The sequence below is a fragment of the Lasioglossum baleicum genome, chromosome 5, assembly GCF_051020765.1.
Source record: "Lasioglossum baleicum chromosome 5, iyLasBale1, whole genome shotgun sequence".
In the NCBI taxonomy this organism is placed as follows: Eukaryota; Metazoa; Arthropoda; class Insecta; order Hymenoptera; family Halictidae; genus Lasioglossum; species Lasioglossum baleicum.
In genome coordinates, this window is record NC_134933.1 from 4,189,406 (window position 1) to 4,204,891 (window position 15,486).

General features: G+C 38.3%; 4 protein-coding genes across 8 annotated transcripts in view; 1 reads left to right on the forward strand and 3 right to left on the reverse strand.

Annotated features, from left to right (window-relative positions):
• Positions 1–70: 70 nt before the first annotated feature.
• Smd2 (small ribonucleoprotein particle protein SmD2) lies at positions 71–1,341 on the reverse strand. The gene is made up of 3 exons (XM_076424485.1): positions 1,201–1,341; positions 363–618; positions 71–250 (listed from the first exon to the last, which is right to left on the reverse strand). Coding segments are annotated over exons 1-3 (363 nt in total). The 5' UTR covers positions 1,203–1,341; the 3' UTR covers positions 71–145.
• Positions 953–2,920, forward strand: LOC143209161 (rRNA-processing protein UTP23 homolog). Of its 4 annotated transcripts, none has more exons than XM_076424483.1 (4): positions 953–1,089; positions 1,712–1,939; positions 2,014–2,246; positions 2,416–2,920. In XM_076424483.1, the coding sequence occupies exons 2-4, from the start codon at positions 1,820–1,822 to the stop codon at positions 2,834–2,836; spliced, it is 774 nt and encodes a 257-aa protein (XP_076280598.1). In that variant the 5' UTR covers positions 953–1,089; positions 1,712–1,819; the 3' UTR covers positions 2,837–2,920. The 4 variants fall into 4 exon arrangements, with proteins under 4 accessions (XP_076280598.1, XP_076280594.1, XP_076280596.1 ...); XM_076424479.1 differs by lacking the exon at positions 953–1,089 and adding an exon at positions 1,260–1,391; XM_076424481.1 differs by lacking the exon at positions 953–1,089 and adding an exon at positions 1,368–1,575.
• Positions 1,955–8,446, reverse strand: Ge-1 (Enhancer of mRNA-decapping protein 4 homolog Ge-1). Of its 2 annotated transcripts, XM_076424476.1 has the most exons (9): positions 8,244–8,446; positions 8,088–8,163; positions 7,591–7,796; positions 7,149–7,522; positions 6,802–7,070; positions 4,312–5,927; positions 4,003–4,210; positions 3,624–3,914; positions 1,955–3,546 (listed from the first exon to the last, which is right to left on the reverse strand). In XM_076424476.1, the coding sequence occupies exons 2-9, from the start codon at positions 8,138–8,140 to the stop codon at positions 3,354–3,356; spliced, it is 3,210 nt and encodes a 1,069-aa protein (XP_076280591.1). In that variant the 5' UTR covers positions 8,141–8,163; positions 8,244–8,446; the 3' UTR covers positions 1,955–3,353. The 2 variants fall into 2 exon arrangements, with proteins under 2 accessions (XP_076280591.1, XP_076280592.1); XM_076424477.1 differs by lacking the exons at positions 7,591–7,796; positions 8,088–8,163; positions 8,244–8,446 and having other exon boundaries at positions 6,802–7,125; positions 7,189–7,328.
• A 5,635-nt stretch (positions 8,447–14,081) lies between these two features.
• Positions 14,082–15,486, reverse strand: part of Dgk (diacyl glycerol kinase 1) — a 127,513-nt gene continuing 126,108 nt past the window's right edge. Inside the window, exons 16-18 of the mRNA XM_076424478.1 lie at positions 15,223–15,424; positions 14,647–14,828; positions 14,082–14,271 (exon numbers count right to left, since the gene is read on the reverse strand). Coding sequence (XP_076280593.1) covers positions 14,182–14,271; positions 14,647–14,828; positions 15,223–15,424 — 474 coding nt within the window. The 3' untranslated portion in view covers positions 14,082–14,181. The remainder of the gene's footprint in view (positions 14,272–14,646; positions 14,829–15,222; positions 15,425–15,486) is intronic.

A 15,486-nucleotide genomic window follows, 5' to 3' on the forward strand; every position in this document is an offset into this window, starting at 1 on the left:
TACTTCAATACTTTTAGGTACTCTAGAAAATTATATGATTGTTAACAGATGAATAAATTATACAGACTCGTCGATTACATGAAAAAGTTTATTTCCAGTGCATTGTCCTTATAGTAAATTGAAAAATTAGGAAATTCGTAGAAAATTATTTTCCTGATGCTGTTGCCAATGGATTTCGTAGAACTAAAATAACAGAGTCTCCTCTTAAAAACATTTTCGTGATAAATCTGTCCTTGTTCACTGGTTTCGCCTATGGAAAAAATTAGATCATTACATTTGATGTCATAAACTGTTCCAATTATAAAAAACAAGCAGTGTGTCAGTGTGAAATTTGTTAAAATATCTGTAGTCTACTACGGTACCTTCTTCTTCCCTTTTCCTGTACGTGGAAGTTCGGTCCACATTTCTTTTACATTCTCTAGAACCATATTGCAATGCCTGTCGAATGCTTTCACTCTTCCCAATAATTTCTTATTGTTCCTACAATTGATTAAAACTTGAGTATTGTTTTTCACGGATTGAGTGAGAACCGAAAGTGGTCCAGTGTTGAATTCTTCCTCTTCGCGTTTCGCTAGCTCCTCCGGAGTCATCTCAGATTTTGGTTTCGTTAAAGATGACCTGCAAGGAGAATAATATACAAAGAAAAATCTAATAAAGCAGAGTTGGGCAATATTTAATGTTATTCATTTAATTGGAGATTAACCCTTTGCACTCGAGTGGCAACTCGGAGACGCCATTAATAGTTGTTATACCATTATTAAAAATATTTGTTGCATTATTAAATTTATATTTAATACAAAAAGAAAACTAAACGTATTCAATGTTTTAAAAAATATTGAAAATCATATAAGATAGAAATATTTCAGGTCGGAAGAAAATTCGGTTTCTGAATTGGAATAAATCCGAGTGCAAAGGATTAAATTCATCAATATTAACAATTAAAACCGGTAACCAATAATTGCCGACTAATTTCGTCGATTGATTGAGCGAATCGCTAGTTTTGACGATCAATTTTTCCTTAATCATGGACATTCATTAATCGATCGAATTAGAAATGTTAACGAACTATTGAAAAAATTTTTTCAATCCGTAAGTAACTACTATATATTTAAATAATATAAGAATCCAAACAAACAATAGAGGTTATATTCCTTTTATCAAATACGCATATGTAACAGAAAATATTGCTCAAATACTTACATTTTTGTACTGCTTTTTAATAAATGAATAGAACAACGAAAGTTTTCTTTTAACAGCTACTTTTAATCAATACACACTCGTATCACGTTTTGAAAACAGAACAGACACTTTATAAATATGTATGCAATTGCGATTGCGAGCGCTACTTCTTTCGTTTGTGCGTGCAACTTGGTGCAACCGTTTTAGAATACGTAGGTTATGTCGCGCGTTTTATTTTACATAAATAAATACTTAGGTTGTATGTAATACATATTTGTGTATCGGAAACAATAATTTCAATGAAAATCTACAATCTAATTATTGATAAAATATCTTTATACATACATAAGATATAAATATTTTTGTAAATAAGCACTCATTACGAAAATAAATATGGTTAGAAAAGCAATGTTTCGTTTGTAAATTTTTTAATTAAATAAATTGATCTTTGACATTAATAAACATGTATAAGAAATAGTTTATTTCATAATACAATCATAATATTTCAACGAAGTATTCTACGGTTTTCCAGGATATTCCAAAGTCTACATATTAATATAAATACATACATATTTAAATAAATGCATACACATTTCCTGCGACTTCATTGTTTTGATATATTTTTACGAAAGAATAAACAATGAAGACAGCTCGTCAGAAAAAAGCGAGAAAGAATCTGGGATTTTTCATTAATAATTTTAAATTCAGACCGCCGTTCCAGATTCTTATCGATGGCACATTTGCATTCGCTGCATTAGAGGTTTGTTCAGTTGCGTTTCATGAAAAATTTACAGGACTGTTTATTATATTAATTTATATTTTTCTTGTATACAGAATAAATTCAACATACAAGATCAATTGTCAAAGTATTTTCAAGCCGAAGTTAAATTATTAACGACACCATGCATCATTTTGGAGACAGAAAAACTCTGTTCGTTTTCGAAAGCCATCACTGGGGCCATGCAAATAGTTAAACAATATCCTATACATAAATGTGGACATGAAAAACATTCGATAACTGGTACAAAATGTTTGTTGTCGATGGTTGGAAAAAATAATCCTTCTAGGTACTGTATAGTACTTTCTACGGTACTTTCAATGCTTATATTTATAGTTACAATTGTACTAGTTGCATTATTGCAATTAAAAGAGAATAATATCCATATCATATCTAACAACATTTACTATCGACATTCGTTTCTTTTATAATATGTATGTCTTTTGTTTTTTTTCCAGATATATTATAGCTACACAGGACAGAGAGCTTCAAGAGATCTTAAGAAAAATTCCGGGAGTGCCAATAATATATTTGCACGGTAAAGCTCCAACTTTAGAAGCTCCATCGCAAGCAAGTAATGAATATGCTCGAGGTGTTCGCGAAGAGTTAGGCATGAGTGCTTGGGAAAAAGAGAACAGTATAACTCTGAAGAAAGCAGCAGGCATAGAAAACAAAACAGAACAAAAGCTGAAAAAGAAACGAAAGAAGGGTGGTCCCAATCCACTCAGTTGTTTGAAAAAAAAGAAGAAACTACGGACGGAACCATCAAATAACAAAACGGGAGTAAAATCTGGAAAAGTGAAGAAGAGAAAGAAAATCAAATTAGCTCCGCATATTAAAGAAGCATTGGTCAATGAAATGAAAAACAAACAGACGTGAATTCTGTTCAAGACTATATATGTACACAAACTAGAATTATATCGGAATTTATGTAAATAAATTTCATATTTATTCATAATACAATCGTCTTTCTTCAATTTATAAAATTAAAATAATCAGAATGGTATTGTGATATATTATTACTAGTACAAGATGAGTTTACTTACGAATATAAAAGATGTGCTAAACTAAGGAGCAACTCTTATAGCGTAGCTAAGGCCAATGTTCCTCGCCTTTCGACCATCGAATCGTATCATTACATGTTAGCGATACAACTTTGATAGTAAAAATGAAGTATTACGCAGGGCATTATGCTCGAACCAAGAAAATCTGTGGGGCTCCGGGAAGACCTAACTGGATGGATGAATGAGAGTTACTTAATCTTGAAAACATTAAGGAAGTTGCTCCTTACTTTAATGTTAATGATAAAAATGTTACTCTTAAATACATAGAATATCACACAATTGTTTCATCTATATCCGACAAAGAACACGTTCTATTCGAAACTAATGTGACATTATATGACTTGTTGGTTCAAGAGCGCACGCGCAGCCATGGTCAGCATCTTCATGCGTCGATTCGAACTGTGATTAGGATAAGCCGCGATGAACGCGGCCAATTGACTTTGTAAATTCATCAGTACCGTGCCCATGTGCTCTCGCGTGACTGGATCGTTGGGATCCAAGTTTAATATTGCTTCTTCCAGCCACCTACGAAAGAATTGACTTTATTGAGAAATATTCACTACATAATTGGAAGTGTATGCTTTAATGAAATGAAACTTTACCTGTGTTTAAGTTCTGTACGGTGTCCTAAATCTGCGGATAGTTGTTGCACAAGTGAAAGTATTACTGGTTGTTGTAAAATACATCTGGGACATTGATCGGGCCCCACAGAACAAGAAAATACTTCAGAGGGATCTGTTTTTTCACAAACTAATACTACCAAGCCTAAGTCGCTGGCGCTTAAAGCTTGTTGAAAGGCAGCATTGAATTGTCCTCTTGCGAGAAGGGACATAACTCGTGATTGAGCGGCGGCAACCGCAGGTACTGGTATAGCAGGAGTAGTTGCTCTAGAACTACAAGACAGTCATTAATTACACGATTCTTAGAGATTTCATATTTTTTAACAATTTACAAAGAAGGAAAAGTTTCACATATAATTACCGCGCATTTGTTATCTCGATCAGTTGATGATTTAAATTATCTCTCATAGATTCGCGAATAGTGCGCAACGTTCCTTCCTGTAGATTGGACAAGCCTCTATTTAATTCAGTTTGCAATTCCTCGCGAACTAGTCCAGCCAATGCTTCGCTCTGTTGCTCGTTTCGTTGTTGATATTGCTTCTCTCCGATTGTCTCTACCTTCTGGAGATCTGCAAAAATATTTCAATACCCATTTTCCCGATTAAATTCCAAAAAAAATTTATATTAGACGCACCGAGTATTTATCTGACATGTATAAATGATTTCTTACATTCTCGTGTACCTCTGATAAAGGCATCTTGGACCTGCTTGAACATGGTCTGGCACGCTTTCTCCATGCCAGGCAAGAGAACGTTTGTAAAAGATTCCTTAAACGCGACATCCAACGCTGGTTTCGCCGCGTTCGCCGTCGCCAACGCGAGTGCATCTTTCACATGGGCGCTGTTCATCAACCCAGTCAAATTTTCTTTTATAAGTTCATCTATCCGTGCGATATCTAATCTCAACTTATGCTTCAACGGTTCCATTGTCTCTTTAATGATACGCGGCAAAGCTGTATCAACTTTGTCTATTAACGTTGCCTCGAGTGCCATTTGATTGTACAATGTTTGTTGCTCCAGAGCATTTTGCTGCTGAGCGGCCCTAGCTAAAGCGAACTCGACTTGCGTCGCGATCGGTGTTTCTTGCCTCAATCTAGCGCTTTCTGCGCGTAGCTCTTTCAACTCTCGTCGTTGCTCGTGAATCAACTCCATGACAGTCTCTAATTTATCTATTATTTCGCGTGTATTTATTTCATTTGCCGTTTGCCATGTGTTGTCAACGTCCGTAGCGTTGAATGTCGTCGATTTTGATTCTTCCTTCAATTTCTTCTTTTTCTCCTCTTCTCCCGAGTAGTTCTCAGTATCCTGCATTACGTGTCTGCTCACATCTTTCAGTAAACCCATAGGGATATTAGACCAATCTCCGTCGGTTGCGTTAGGTACTTCCGGTTTGCTCTCGATCTCTGGTTCCTCATCCAATTTCGTCAGAGCTAGAATTTCTCTGACTTCTCTAGATGGACTGCTACCACTGCTAGCTGGAGTTTGTTCCTCCAGCTCGCTAGTAGCCAGTGGAGGCTCTGTCGCGTTTAGAGCTTGAACAGCTTGCGCCAGAGAAGGACTAGTGGAATGGAGCTTGCCCAATTCCGGGGTAGTAGGTCGAGAGTCCAGTTCGCTATTTTCTTTTTTAGCTGGCGAACTGAACGCATCGGGAGTCATGAGATTTAACCCAGTATTGTGATTCGCGGTTGCCTCAATTGTAGCAGACAGCGAACGGTCTTCTTCGCAACTCTCTCCTGCGATCCCATTATGCTTGGCAGTCCCCATCTCGGGTAGGTCCTCGGAGTAGTCCAATGAATCGTGAGCGAGTCTCTCCATGAGCCGCCTTTTGTTCGTTTGCGAGGCAGGCTTGAAGGCAATCTGGCACTCCTGCAACGATTTCGGTTGGACTAGATACATTTGAATCTGAAGTTGCTCCTCCTCATCCTCGCAAGGCCGTAAGTCTTCTAGCGATTCGCAGGTGCTTCGTACTTTACGCATACCAGCGTCAACAATGCCGAAGCTTAGTATAGGATACGGCAGAAGTAATCCTGATATCGTACTAACGGACGCCAACGACTTTCCAATGTCTTTCGTCAGACTCATTATATACAGAACTTTGTTGGATATGTCTGATAATAAAAGATAGCCAGCGCTAGGATCCAAAGCTGCTTTCAAAACAGGCAATTTGCCGGTGGAAGGCGTCGGCAAGAATTTTATAGTTTGTTGACAAATCCAGAGTTCGCAAGACCAAACTTTTAACTCTGTATTGTTATCACACCCTGTTATGGCAAACCTCCAAAACTGTACACTGTAAATCAACAAATTGTTATAAACAGTTATATGATTTTGTTTTGTAGTAGAGCTCTTATTCTCTTACTGTTCGAATGCAAACTGAGAAATAAAATACGAAATTATTTTATTCGATAAAAGTATAAATTCTGTAAACATATGTACAGTGACTCTTATTAATATTCGGACGCTCTAAAAAAAGCGATAACTTTTTTAAATGTTGGATTATACGATTAAAAATTTTTTGGGAAGCTAGAGCAATTAGTTTACTACAGGATGCGAAAAGAAATTTTTTCGAAAATTGCAATTGGTCGGAATTGTAGAGAAAATACTAAAAGTTGCATTTTATAACTTTTTTATGTGGGCCTATATTGAAAATTTAAAAAATACGTTTCGTTTATTTGTATCATTTAAATATATCCTGAAAATTTCGTCAAAATTGGTTGACGTTGCAATGAGCTACAAACGTTTAAAAATGGTAAAAATTGCAGGTTTTCGGCCTATAACGGCAGTAAATCTAAGAATTCTTACATCTTTTAATGTCTGTCGTTTTTTTCTGCATCAACCGATTGCAATAAAAATTTCACAATGCATATAATTGACACTGGTCTACAAAATGTATTTAAAAAATTTTTAATATAGGCCCACATAAAAAAGTTGTAGAATGCAACTTCTAATATTTTCTCTGTATTTCCGGCCAATTGCAATTTTTGAAAAAACTTCTTTTCACATCCTGTAGTAAACTAATTGCTCTAGCTTCCCAATATTGAAAAAGGTATCGGTATTTTGAGAGCGTCCGAATATTAGTGAGAGTCACTGTATATTTAGAGCAATACCAAGGGTCCTGTTCTATAGCATTAAATCGCGGTTACACAGTTTTTTAAGGCACTTACTCGGGATGGTATGTTTTGTGGTCATCTAGGAAGAATAAACACGAGATAGGTCGTCCGTCGTGTGGTCTCCAGTGGTGCAAACAACGTGGCTGAGCTTGATTGCCATGAGAATTCTCATGCAAGTATATTTGGAAGAATTTTACTGACCCGTCGGAACTAGCCGTGGCTAAAGCTGTCCCGTCAGGACTGAAAGTGGCTTCAATGATTCTACCAGAATGTTCATCAATTTCAAACATGCCTCCATTTTCCTTTGCTGCTGGATCAGTTGCCTATTCAGTCAAACAGTTGCATACTTTGTTCGCTTTTTTGTACGGATTTTATAATCTGTAAGTTAAGTTCACATTCACCTCTATCGATTTGAATCTTGATGTAACAGTATTAACTGACCACAACTCTGCTTTCGAACCACGAGTTAAAACTAACAGCTTCGATACTTCGTCCCCGTCAGACATTACATCTTCAGGAATATAGGGACACCATATCACACGATGGTAAGCACTAGAATCTGCGTCCACTTGTAATAATAGAGTACATAACAATTCGGATGGTGTTGATTCGATGCTATGTACAAAAAGATTTCCTAAGTAGTCAACGCATGCTAGGATAGCATTCGACACATGTGCAAAAGCCAAGTCTTGTATCGGAGCACGCATTTCCCTTAATAAAGTTCTCTGTTCCATTTCTGTATACATAACTCTCACCTTACCTCGTCCAGTACCAGCTAAACAATTTCAATAGATTAACATTTGAAAGCAGGAAAAGAAAAACTTTCGTTCAAATGTGAATTACCTATTATTCCGTAAGCTAAATATTTGCCATACTTATGAACAGCCAATAACTGGTTTGGATAAAGACTAACATCCCACGTATAGTCAACAATATTTTTTAATTTCACCTTTGAACTACCATGATTGTGACCTCCTGGTATAGGAACAATAGTAACATCGTCGCCGTATAGCTCCACCGAATGCTGGTCTTCTTGTCCACTGAACTCTCTAAACATAAAATCAAATCTAATCGTAACAAATACAGGTATCGGTGAATCACAATGAAATAATAACAAAAAAATTAGAGTTAACAAATGACACTTGTGGAATAGAGATAAGATGATGCACAGTAGCCATATATAATTTTTTATTCCGTGCGAATTTGTATTACTTCATACATGAATGTGAGAAAACATTGAAAACGAGGAATACGAAAATAAAGAAGCGTAGAGGAAAATGCGAAGAATTATTAATGAATATAAAAGGCCGGATCGTATCGATGGTTTATTAAGTACTTACACTGTTTGATTACAGTGAAGATGCCTTAGGTTATCTTCGCCTGTTTTGATCATTTTGCCGAATGATATCGCGTGTCCTGAAAAGTGGCAATGTTAATGGACGATTCGAAATCCAACCGGTGGCACGCCTGATAACGATATATTTCGCCGGTCTCACCTTTCCTGTGCAAAACCTGCCGGGATTGGAAAATCGTTCCTGACGATTCGCCGCCTGATGAAATGAACGACGCGTTTATTACCGTTACATCTATGGGGCTGGATAACGTGTCTCATGAACCATAGTTCACTAAAATTGTCAAAAGAGAAATGTCAGGCAGCCATCAGCCACTTGTCAGAAAAACAGACCGGAAGTATATCGACGGTATTTTGTATGGTTCGCGCTATGTGGCGCTCCTTGTGAACTTCGCTTTAACCATCAACCGGTATCACAGAATACTATCGCCAACTAGTATATAGACATATATAAACATAGATGAATAGGTATAGCATATGCACAAGACCCATAGACTTATAGAAATAGACTGCGCGGGCCTGTACGAAGCACGTACGAAGCGTTGAAGCCTGCCATGGCGGCCGGGGTATAAAGAGTGAAAGAGAGAGAGCCTGTTGTGGTCGTAAGGTGCTCTTTTTCTAATTGGCCAATGAAAGTGAGGAGTTCGTAGGAAGTAAGAGGTGACTGGCTCGCTGCGCCCCCACCAACTATCGGTGTACGAGTGAGATAGATATACGACCTGCCGCCATGGGGGGGGGGTGGCTCTATCTCGCACGCTAAATGCTAAATTGAGATACGTTACTGTTTTACACTGTTTTGGCCGCGCATGCGCGTGAAATCTTGCACCTAATATCATCACTTCCTGGTAGTGCTTCGATTGTGCTCAACATTTTTCGTACGATGGATGGCCGCTAGAGGCGCTGCTCGGAAAAACAGTAACGTATCTACTATTAGGTAGCAGAGCGGCCAGAGCCCTGAGGCAGTTATATTGGCGGGAATGTATCGATATAATCTTACCGGACAAAAAGACTCCAGGACGTGTCCTACGAGTTACAAAATATACACAAATACACTTGTTATACATTCATTTTTCAGAATCAAATCATATAAATTTTTTTTAATTCTGCGGGGTGCTCAAGGAACCCCATTTCATCTACCCAATAGTAGATACGTGTCTGAAAAAAGTCCATTAATTCATTTAACTAATGCTACAGATTTTCGAACACGAATGGTTCTTAGAGACGAAAAATGGTTTATTAGGTAAACACGTGGATCGCTCTGATTATGTACACGCAGTGGGTTATTGTACGCTTGGCTTTGGGTTTGGTCAAAGACCACGCAAAGAGATCACTTTTGAAGACCTGTCCATTGCTAAATTAAATTTTCTGGCTACCAAAGTAATTTGCATAACCGAACACGAATATAATGCAAAAATGGATTCTTGGTTCAACAATGTTGTACGCAGAAGGTACGACGAAGAACCAGATAAGCCACAAAGTACCCCAAAAGATGCAACTCAGCTGTGATATGTTCGTCCAGTGATATGTTTTCAAATGGATTTTCTATAGTTACTCAGGGGGAAGCTCAGGGGAGACCGTGTATCGTAATTTACTCTTTATTTCGTATATTACACTGTAATAGAGAGGCTTCTCTTCCCATACGCGACTATCTCTTGGAAAATGGCAGTAGTGCTCAAACATACGTAGACCCAAGACAACTGGCAGTAAAATTCATCTAATCCGAATACATTTTTTGTAATTGCGCTTAAACGACTACGAGTCCGTGTGTTCTCCGAATGAAATTGTCCCCGACGAAGATCGATCTAAAGATAATCATTTTTACTCTGATCGCTTGGATACCTAATTACTCCGAAATGTCCGTTGTTATCGAGATGTTCGCGCGAGCTTTGTTCCAAACAAAAATATATACATATGTACATATATGCCCTTTCTAACATTAATGTCGGATGTCAATAACAAAATTTAATAATCGTCGGCACCGCTATCTATTTTAAGTCGCAGTGTGAAATGGAATCATCGAATTTCTCAGGAAATGATCCGATCGCTAAGAAGAGGGTTGCTCGCGGAACATCTTGCCTTATTTATTTGTTGCTTAGCTAAGCGCGTCCAACAGGAAAAGAAAAGAGAAAATAATTGACGAGCACTATTGTCAATCTCAATACACGTCAGCTTCGTATATACAGGGTGATCCATTTTAATGTTGTCGTGTCAGCTGAACGCGTGATAGCAAGGAGGAAAACGAGGAGACAGGTGCGAAGTAGAAGGGGGATGGTTTCGTTCGTGGTCGTGGTTACAAATAGAATGCGTCACCCTGTATAATATTATACCTTGTAGCAGGAAGTTTGAATACTTGAAGAGAAAATAGAAGTATCTCTGTCCGGCGAAAGTATCTCGTATTTTGATTCTTTTTTTTTTCTTTAGAAAGGAAGTCCCATACTTATACTCGTCCCAGAAAAGTATTATAGATTCTCGCGCTGTGCCTGGGAACACAATTCTCGATCTACCGGTCTTTCTCTTTTCCTTATGTATATTGTAACACCGTGTCATACAACGACAAGCACACTGAGACACTGCGCCAATCCAATAGAAAAACGATATTTTTAATTATTGTGCCGATAGTGTTCGCAGACTCGCGGCGAGGGAGATCCACCGAAAAATCCCACATTCTTCTTCAAACAAATTAAAACCGTTTTTCTCCGCTATCCTCAACTTTCAAGTTGTCCGCGGCTGCAAATGCAGCAACATGTTCAGTTATAAAATGTTCTACCGACTCTCCTAACTACAATGATACGTATTTTTACAGCGATTAAATACATTTGTATCATTTTGTTTCAATTCCCGAGAAATCTGCTTCACTGCCAGACTTTATACAAAAATAGGCGAGTGTAATTTCAAACAGCGAAAAGATGAGAAACATTCGTAAATATCGATACATTTCTTATGACTTTATAAAACCAGTAAAGATACGACTTGCAATTTTTATTTTGCATAAAGATCCGCAGTCTATTTATAATCTTAGAAAAACATCTATTATTGTACTCGAGAGAGTCTGTAGAATTGTTCCATAATAGCTGAGGGCAATTCGGAGTTATCGAACAGCACAGAAAATACTTTCAGTAGAAACAATTGGAGGTCGATTTCCCTCGCTCGAATCCTATCGCTACTGAATAACGATTCAACGATCGAGACCTTAATGGTCGTATCATTATACGTAAGCGTAATATTTCGATTCGTCTAACGAGAGCAACTATGTATAATTAATTAATTAGTCGACCGTGTCTATCGCTAGGGGATGTGGGGCACGGGTTACTGTAATCGTAAATGATAAATCTCGCACAAATCTCTAAACGGTAGAAATTACATGCTCGAAAATCGGATTAACCCTCTGGGGACGAAATACTGCGCGTTTCAAACAAATAATCTGAATAACGATAGATCAGGACACCCCATTTTTTTCTGGTCTTAAAAGACTTTGATATACAAATATACATGATCGAGCAAAATGTTTGTGAAAAATCCTCGTCCGCAAAGGGTCAACTAAACGCGAACCAAAGATCTCGAAGTCGAACGCAAGGGTTGGAAGGGGTTGAAAAAAGTCTACGCTTCGTTAAACATTAAATGGATCTCAACGATGAGATGGTCCCTGCGGGATGTTAATTGGAATCGTACTTCTTTATTACATTCTTTGTGTTCCTTTCTTTGTATTGTATATATGTATATGTTTATGTATATGTATATGTATGTACGTATGTATACTGTATACAATATAAAAGCATGACACGCGAGAGAAATCATCGGCACTTCACGTTTCTGTTTGATTCTGAAGTGATGTCGGAACGTGCTATTCGATATTGCTACGACTTCTGGAAATACATTACGGCTCGTTACAATCTTCCTTGAATCTGTTAATCCAGCGTGAGAAAGAAACTAGAACGAGTGCTCGGAAACGGAATCTAAACCGTGGAGATCGCACGGCTACTTTCACAGAATTGTTCTGCATTACATTTTCACCGATTCAAAGTATTATTTATTGGGTTTAGTAAATTAATTTATAAACTGGCGCGTGAATGTCCACAGTTTAGCTATAATATGTAGAATGAAAGCAGCGTGTGTCGCGGTTAGGGTTGGTGCAAATCCTTTTTTTGCTTACGCACGCCACTCTCGGACGGAAAATTCAAAAAATGCTAGCAAACGATCTTCGTGCGATGGCCGACAGTCGTTTGATTGAATTGTTCTCGGATATACAGCTGTGCGACGAGAGAATGAATAGAAATAGAAATAAAGATTATGGCATTTCAGAGCACTCGCGAATGACGAGTGTGTGCGTGGCTACGAGAAGATTACAAAATGGCGGTGGCGTTTGTATTTACACTACGGTGAAATGCCTGTTAAATCTCGGTCGCAAAGAATAGTCGTACGAAATGTTTTGTAAACTGCAATACTGATTAATACATGTGACATGTTGGCTGATCCGATCTCGATTAAACTCGGTAATACATTTGTCCCTAGTGTCTAACGATACGGTAGCGTTCCATCTTTTGTGCCTTAATTAGTCGATCTAGCGGTACAGAATGTGAAAACGTTTGCGATCTGGATCTGCGAAGACTTGTTCAAACGAATTATAGCTAAATGTCCTCTAACCTTACTGCCTAGTCAGCTAAAATTAAGTTAAGAAACGAAAATCGATCTCCGATTTCCAGGTTTCCCGACCTAGAGATCTTAAAATTACGCGTTTTCTCTCTTATATCTTTCTTCACATCTTGTACAGTTGCAATCACAATAACGTTGTTATGGTTAACCAGCGCGCGATAGGTAACAGTATACATAACAAATAAATAGACGAGAAACTTAACGATATAGTCATTTGAACAAAAGTACGCGTTCGTGTTTAATAATGCGAACAAATTGTATCGCACGCGCACCGTCTCGCTGATATGCTTACAATATATTGCTATCCAGCGTCTGGATAAATAAATAGACCGGACTAATAAATAAATAAATAAATAAATAAATAGATAAATAAATAAAATCGATCACGAGTTACGTCTAAGTGGTTACGACTAAGCTTCCGTACAAAAACCCTAATCTTTAGAGAGGAAAGTAGAAGATCCTTTGGTTGTTGGACGGAGTCGTGCAAAAAAGAGGAGCGATCTGAGAATTGCTTGCCCTGGGAGTCGCGAGTGCACGGACAATATTTAATCAACTTAACAATTCAATATTTAACAACGAGGCGCATTCAGAAAGTATATTCTTATTCCAGTGCTGTGATCATTCTTACACGAATGCTTACCGAATGTATTGGTCCATCACTTCCTCAATTTCTGTCTCACCGATATACATATCTAATTCGATTGAACTTCTGGGCTGTTTAAGGTACACCCCGCAGTGGCGGGGACCAATTTTTCACAAATATCGTGCACATCTCTTACATCTACCGAGACATTATTTTAAACGTGAAATAACATTTGATAACTCGATGGTGTTCGTGCACTCTCGATCGGGCGACAACCGCATGTCCCTGTGAGAAAGTAAAATCGTAGCGGCATTTCTGCGCGTCGTGCGAGGAGAAACAACGATCGTAAAGGTTTACAATTACGTCAGCCGAGTGATACTACTCACGCAGATTTATTCTCTTTTGCATGATACCGTGCAAATCGTTCTCTTGTGCACGGTCGACGGCACACACCGGGCATTTTGCACTCGCGTTTCTGTTGGCGAAGCGGTAGACTCGAGCTCGAAACAAAAGGATACATCACACGGAATAGAAAGACGATGGATCCTTGGACGCCTGATCCCTAATTCTACGACGAAAGATATCTCTTCTTCCATCCCTTTCGTTCTCATTATTGTTCTCAAAAATACTGTACACAAGAATACCTAAGAGTTTACATCGAAGCTCGTCCATTGCCGCTCGAACGAGCACTGAAGCACTGTAATTATGTATATGTATACGCACGGGCGAACTGATACGCTTCTCTGTCTCGTCTCGAACAAGAAAAGATAAACGACGATGGGGATGGGATAAAGTTCAAGGTCTACTGGCCGAGCTCTAGTACTCGTTTTGTTGGACTCTTCAGGGACGTTCACCTCCTCAGGAAACGGAAGAACCCGCGACCTTTTTCCGGTGGAGGCGCCATCAGCATCGGAACTTGGTTCTTATGCGTTATGTGAATCTGAAATGATTTATACACGACATTCTATACTCTATGATCAAACTATGCACATTTGCGATCGTCGCTTGTTTTAGTTTGTGTAAAGGTGCAGAGTGCAGATGCAATAACAAGCAACATTTCTGCGCGAGCGACTCTCGATCGTGTTCACACACGATCTTTGTCCTAAACAATCGATTTAACATTAACCGTTTACTTTCCTACATCATTTTGTTTCTTGAACGTCATTCTTACGAATAAATCGCAACTAAAAAATAAAATTTCTATGAAATTTATTGATATCAAAGTTGTTAATGATAATTGTACGTCTAAGGCATGTCTGCAATCATTTACGAAGATCTTAGACCGTTGCAGAGATCGCTCGCAAAGCGGACTTACAGTGCAAGGACCCTGCATCCACGGCTCCCCATCGATTTGCATGGGGAATCGTTTGCTGGTGGTGATGGTGACGCTGCTACACTGAGCCAATCTTCTTCCGGAATGACGAAGTCCTGTCTTCACTTGACCCATATGCAAACAGTTCTCCAGACCGATCACTTCGATGAGATTGTCGCCGATATCTGTACAAAATTTATTTTTCCTTTTTATTCAACACTTCACCCACCACAAATTTCAAGAAAACCGTGGCTAATTTTATAAGATTTTTCGCACGCGTTTATTGCAGTTCTTTCCATTTACGGGGTGGGTTTATTTAACCTAACCCCCTGCCTTACGATTTATTTTACGATTTCAGTGATTAGAAAGTTTTTTGTAATTCTCAATTTCCTACAAAAGGGAAAACTTTATTGTTCGCCTATATGTATGTTCCCCAATAGCTGTCCACGAACAAAACCAAAGTAGAATTTTATTTCGATTTAAAGGAAATGAATAGCATACATATTAAAATTTAGTAGACACTGTTCAGAATCAAGGGGTTAAGGATTAAATTGTCGTTGATCAAAGGGATATATGTACCTTGTATAGCAGCAGTCAGGTCGACGGAATTGAAGCTGCTGGTGCTAAGTTCCTTGTCTGGACGCTTTTTCCGTTTACCCAGCCGGTGCCTCGAATGGTGTTCACCCCAGAGGTTCGAGCCTCCGTGGGTGAAAGGAATGTTCAACAAAGCAACTCCTTGGAGAGAGGGACCATGAGCTAGATCCAGAGGCGTTCCATCACACTGTAAACGAAAGTTGATTTTAAAACAGAAAAGGATCATGGATCGAATTCTTCGGAATGAGG

Bases quoted from the DNA above. Each gene is read 5' to 3' on its own strand.
- Smd2 (XM_076424485.1), bottom strand. The intron at 251-362 runs GTACCGTAGTAG...TTTTTTCCATAG, and splicing joins CAGGAAAAGGGAAGAAGAAG to GCGAAACCAGTGAACAAGGA.
- LOC143209161 (XM_076424483.1), top strand. From the start codon at position 1,820: ATGAAGACAGCTCGTCAGAAAAAAGCGAGAAAGAATCTGGGATTTTTC. The intron at 1,940-2,013 runs GTTTGTTCAGTT...TCTTGTATACAG, and splicing joins TTGCATTCGCTGCATTAGAG to AATAAATTCAACATACAAGA. The intron at 2,247-2,415 runs GTACTGTATAGT...TTTTTTTTCCAG, and splicing joins GGAAAAAATAATCCTTCTAG to ATATATTATAGCTACACAGG.
- Ge-1 (XM_076424476.1), bottom strand. From the start codon at position 8,140: ATGATCAAAACAGGCGAAGATAACCTAAGGCATCTTCACTGTAATCAA. The intron at 7,523-7,590 runs GTAATTCACATT...GAAATTGTTTAG, and splicing joins TTTAGCTTACGGAATAATAG to CTGGTACTGGACGAGGTAAG. The intron at 7,071-7,148 runs GTGAATGTGAAC...TTGACTGAATAG, and splicing joins CAAGATTCAAATCGATAGAG to GCAACTGATCCAGCAGCAAA.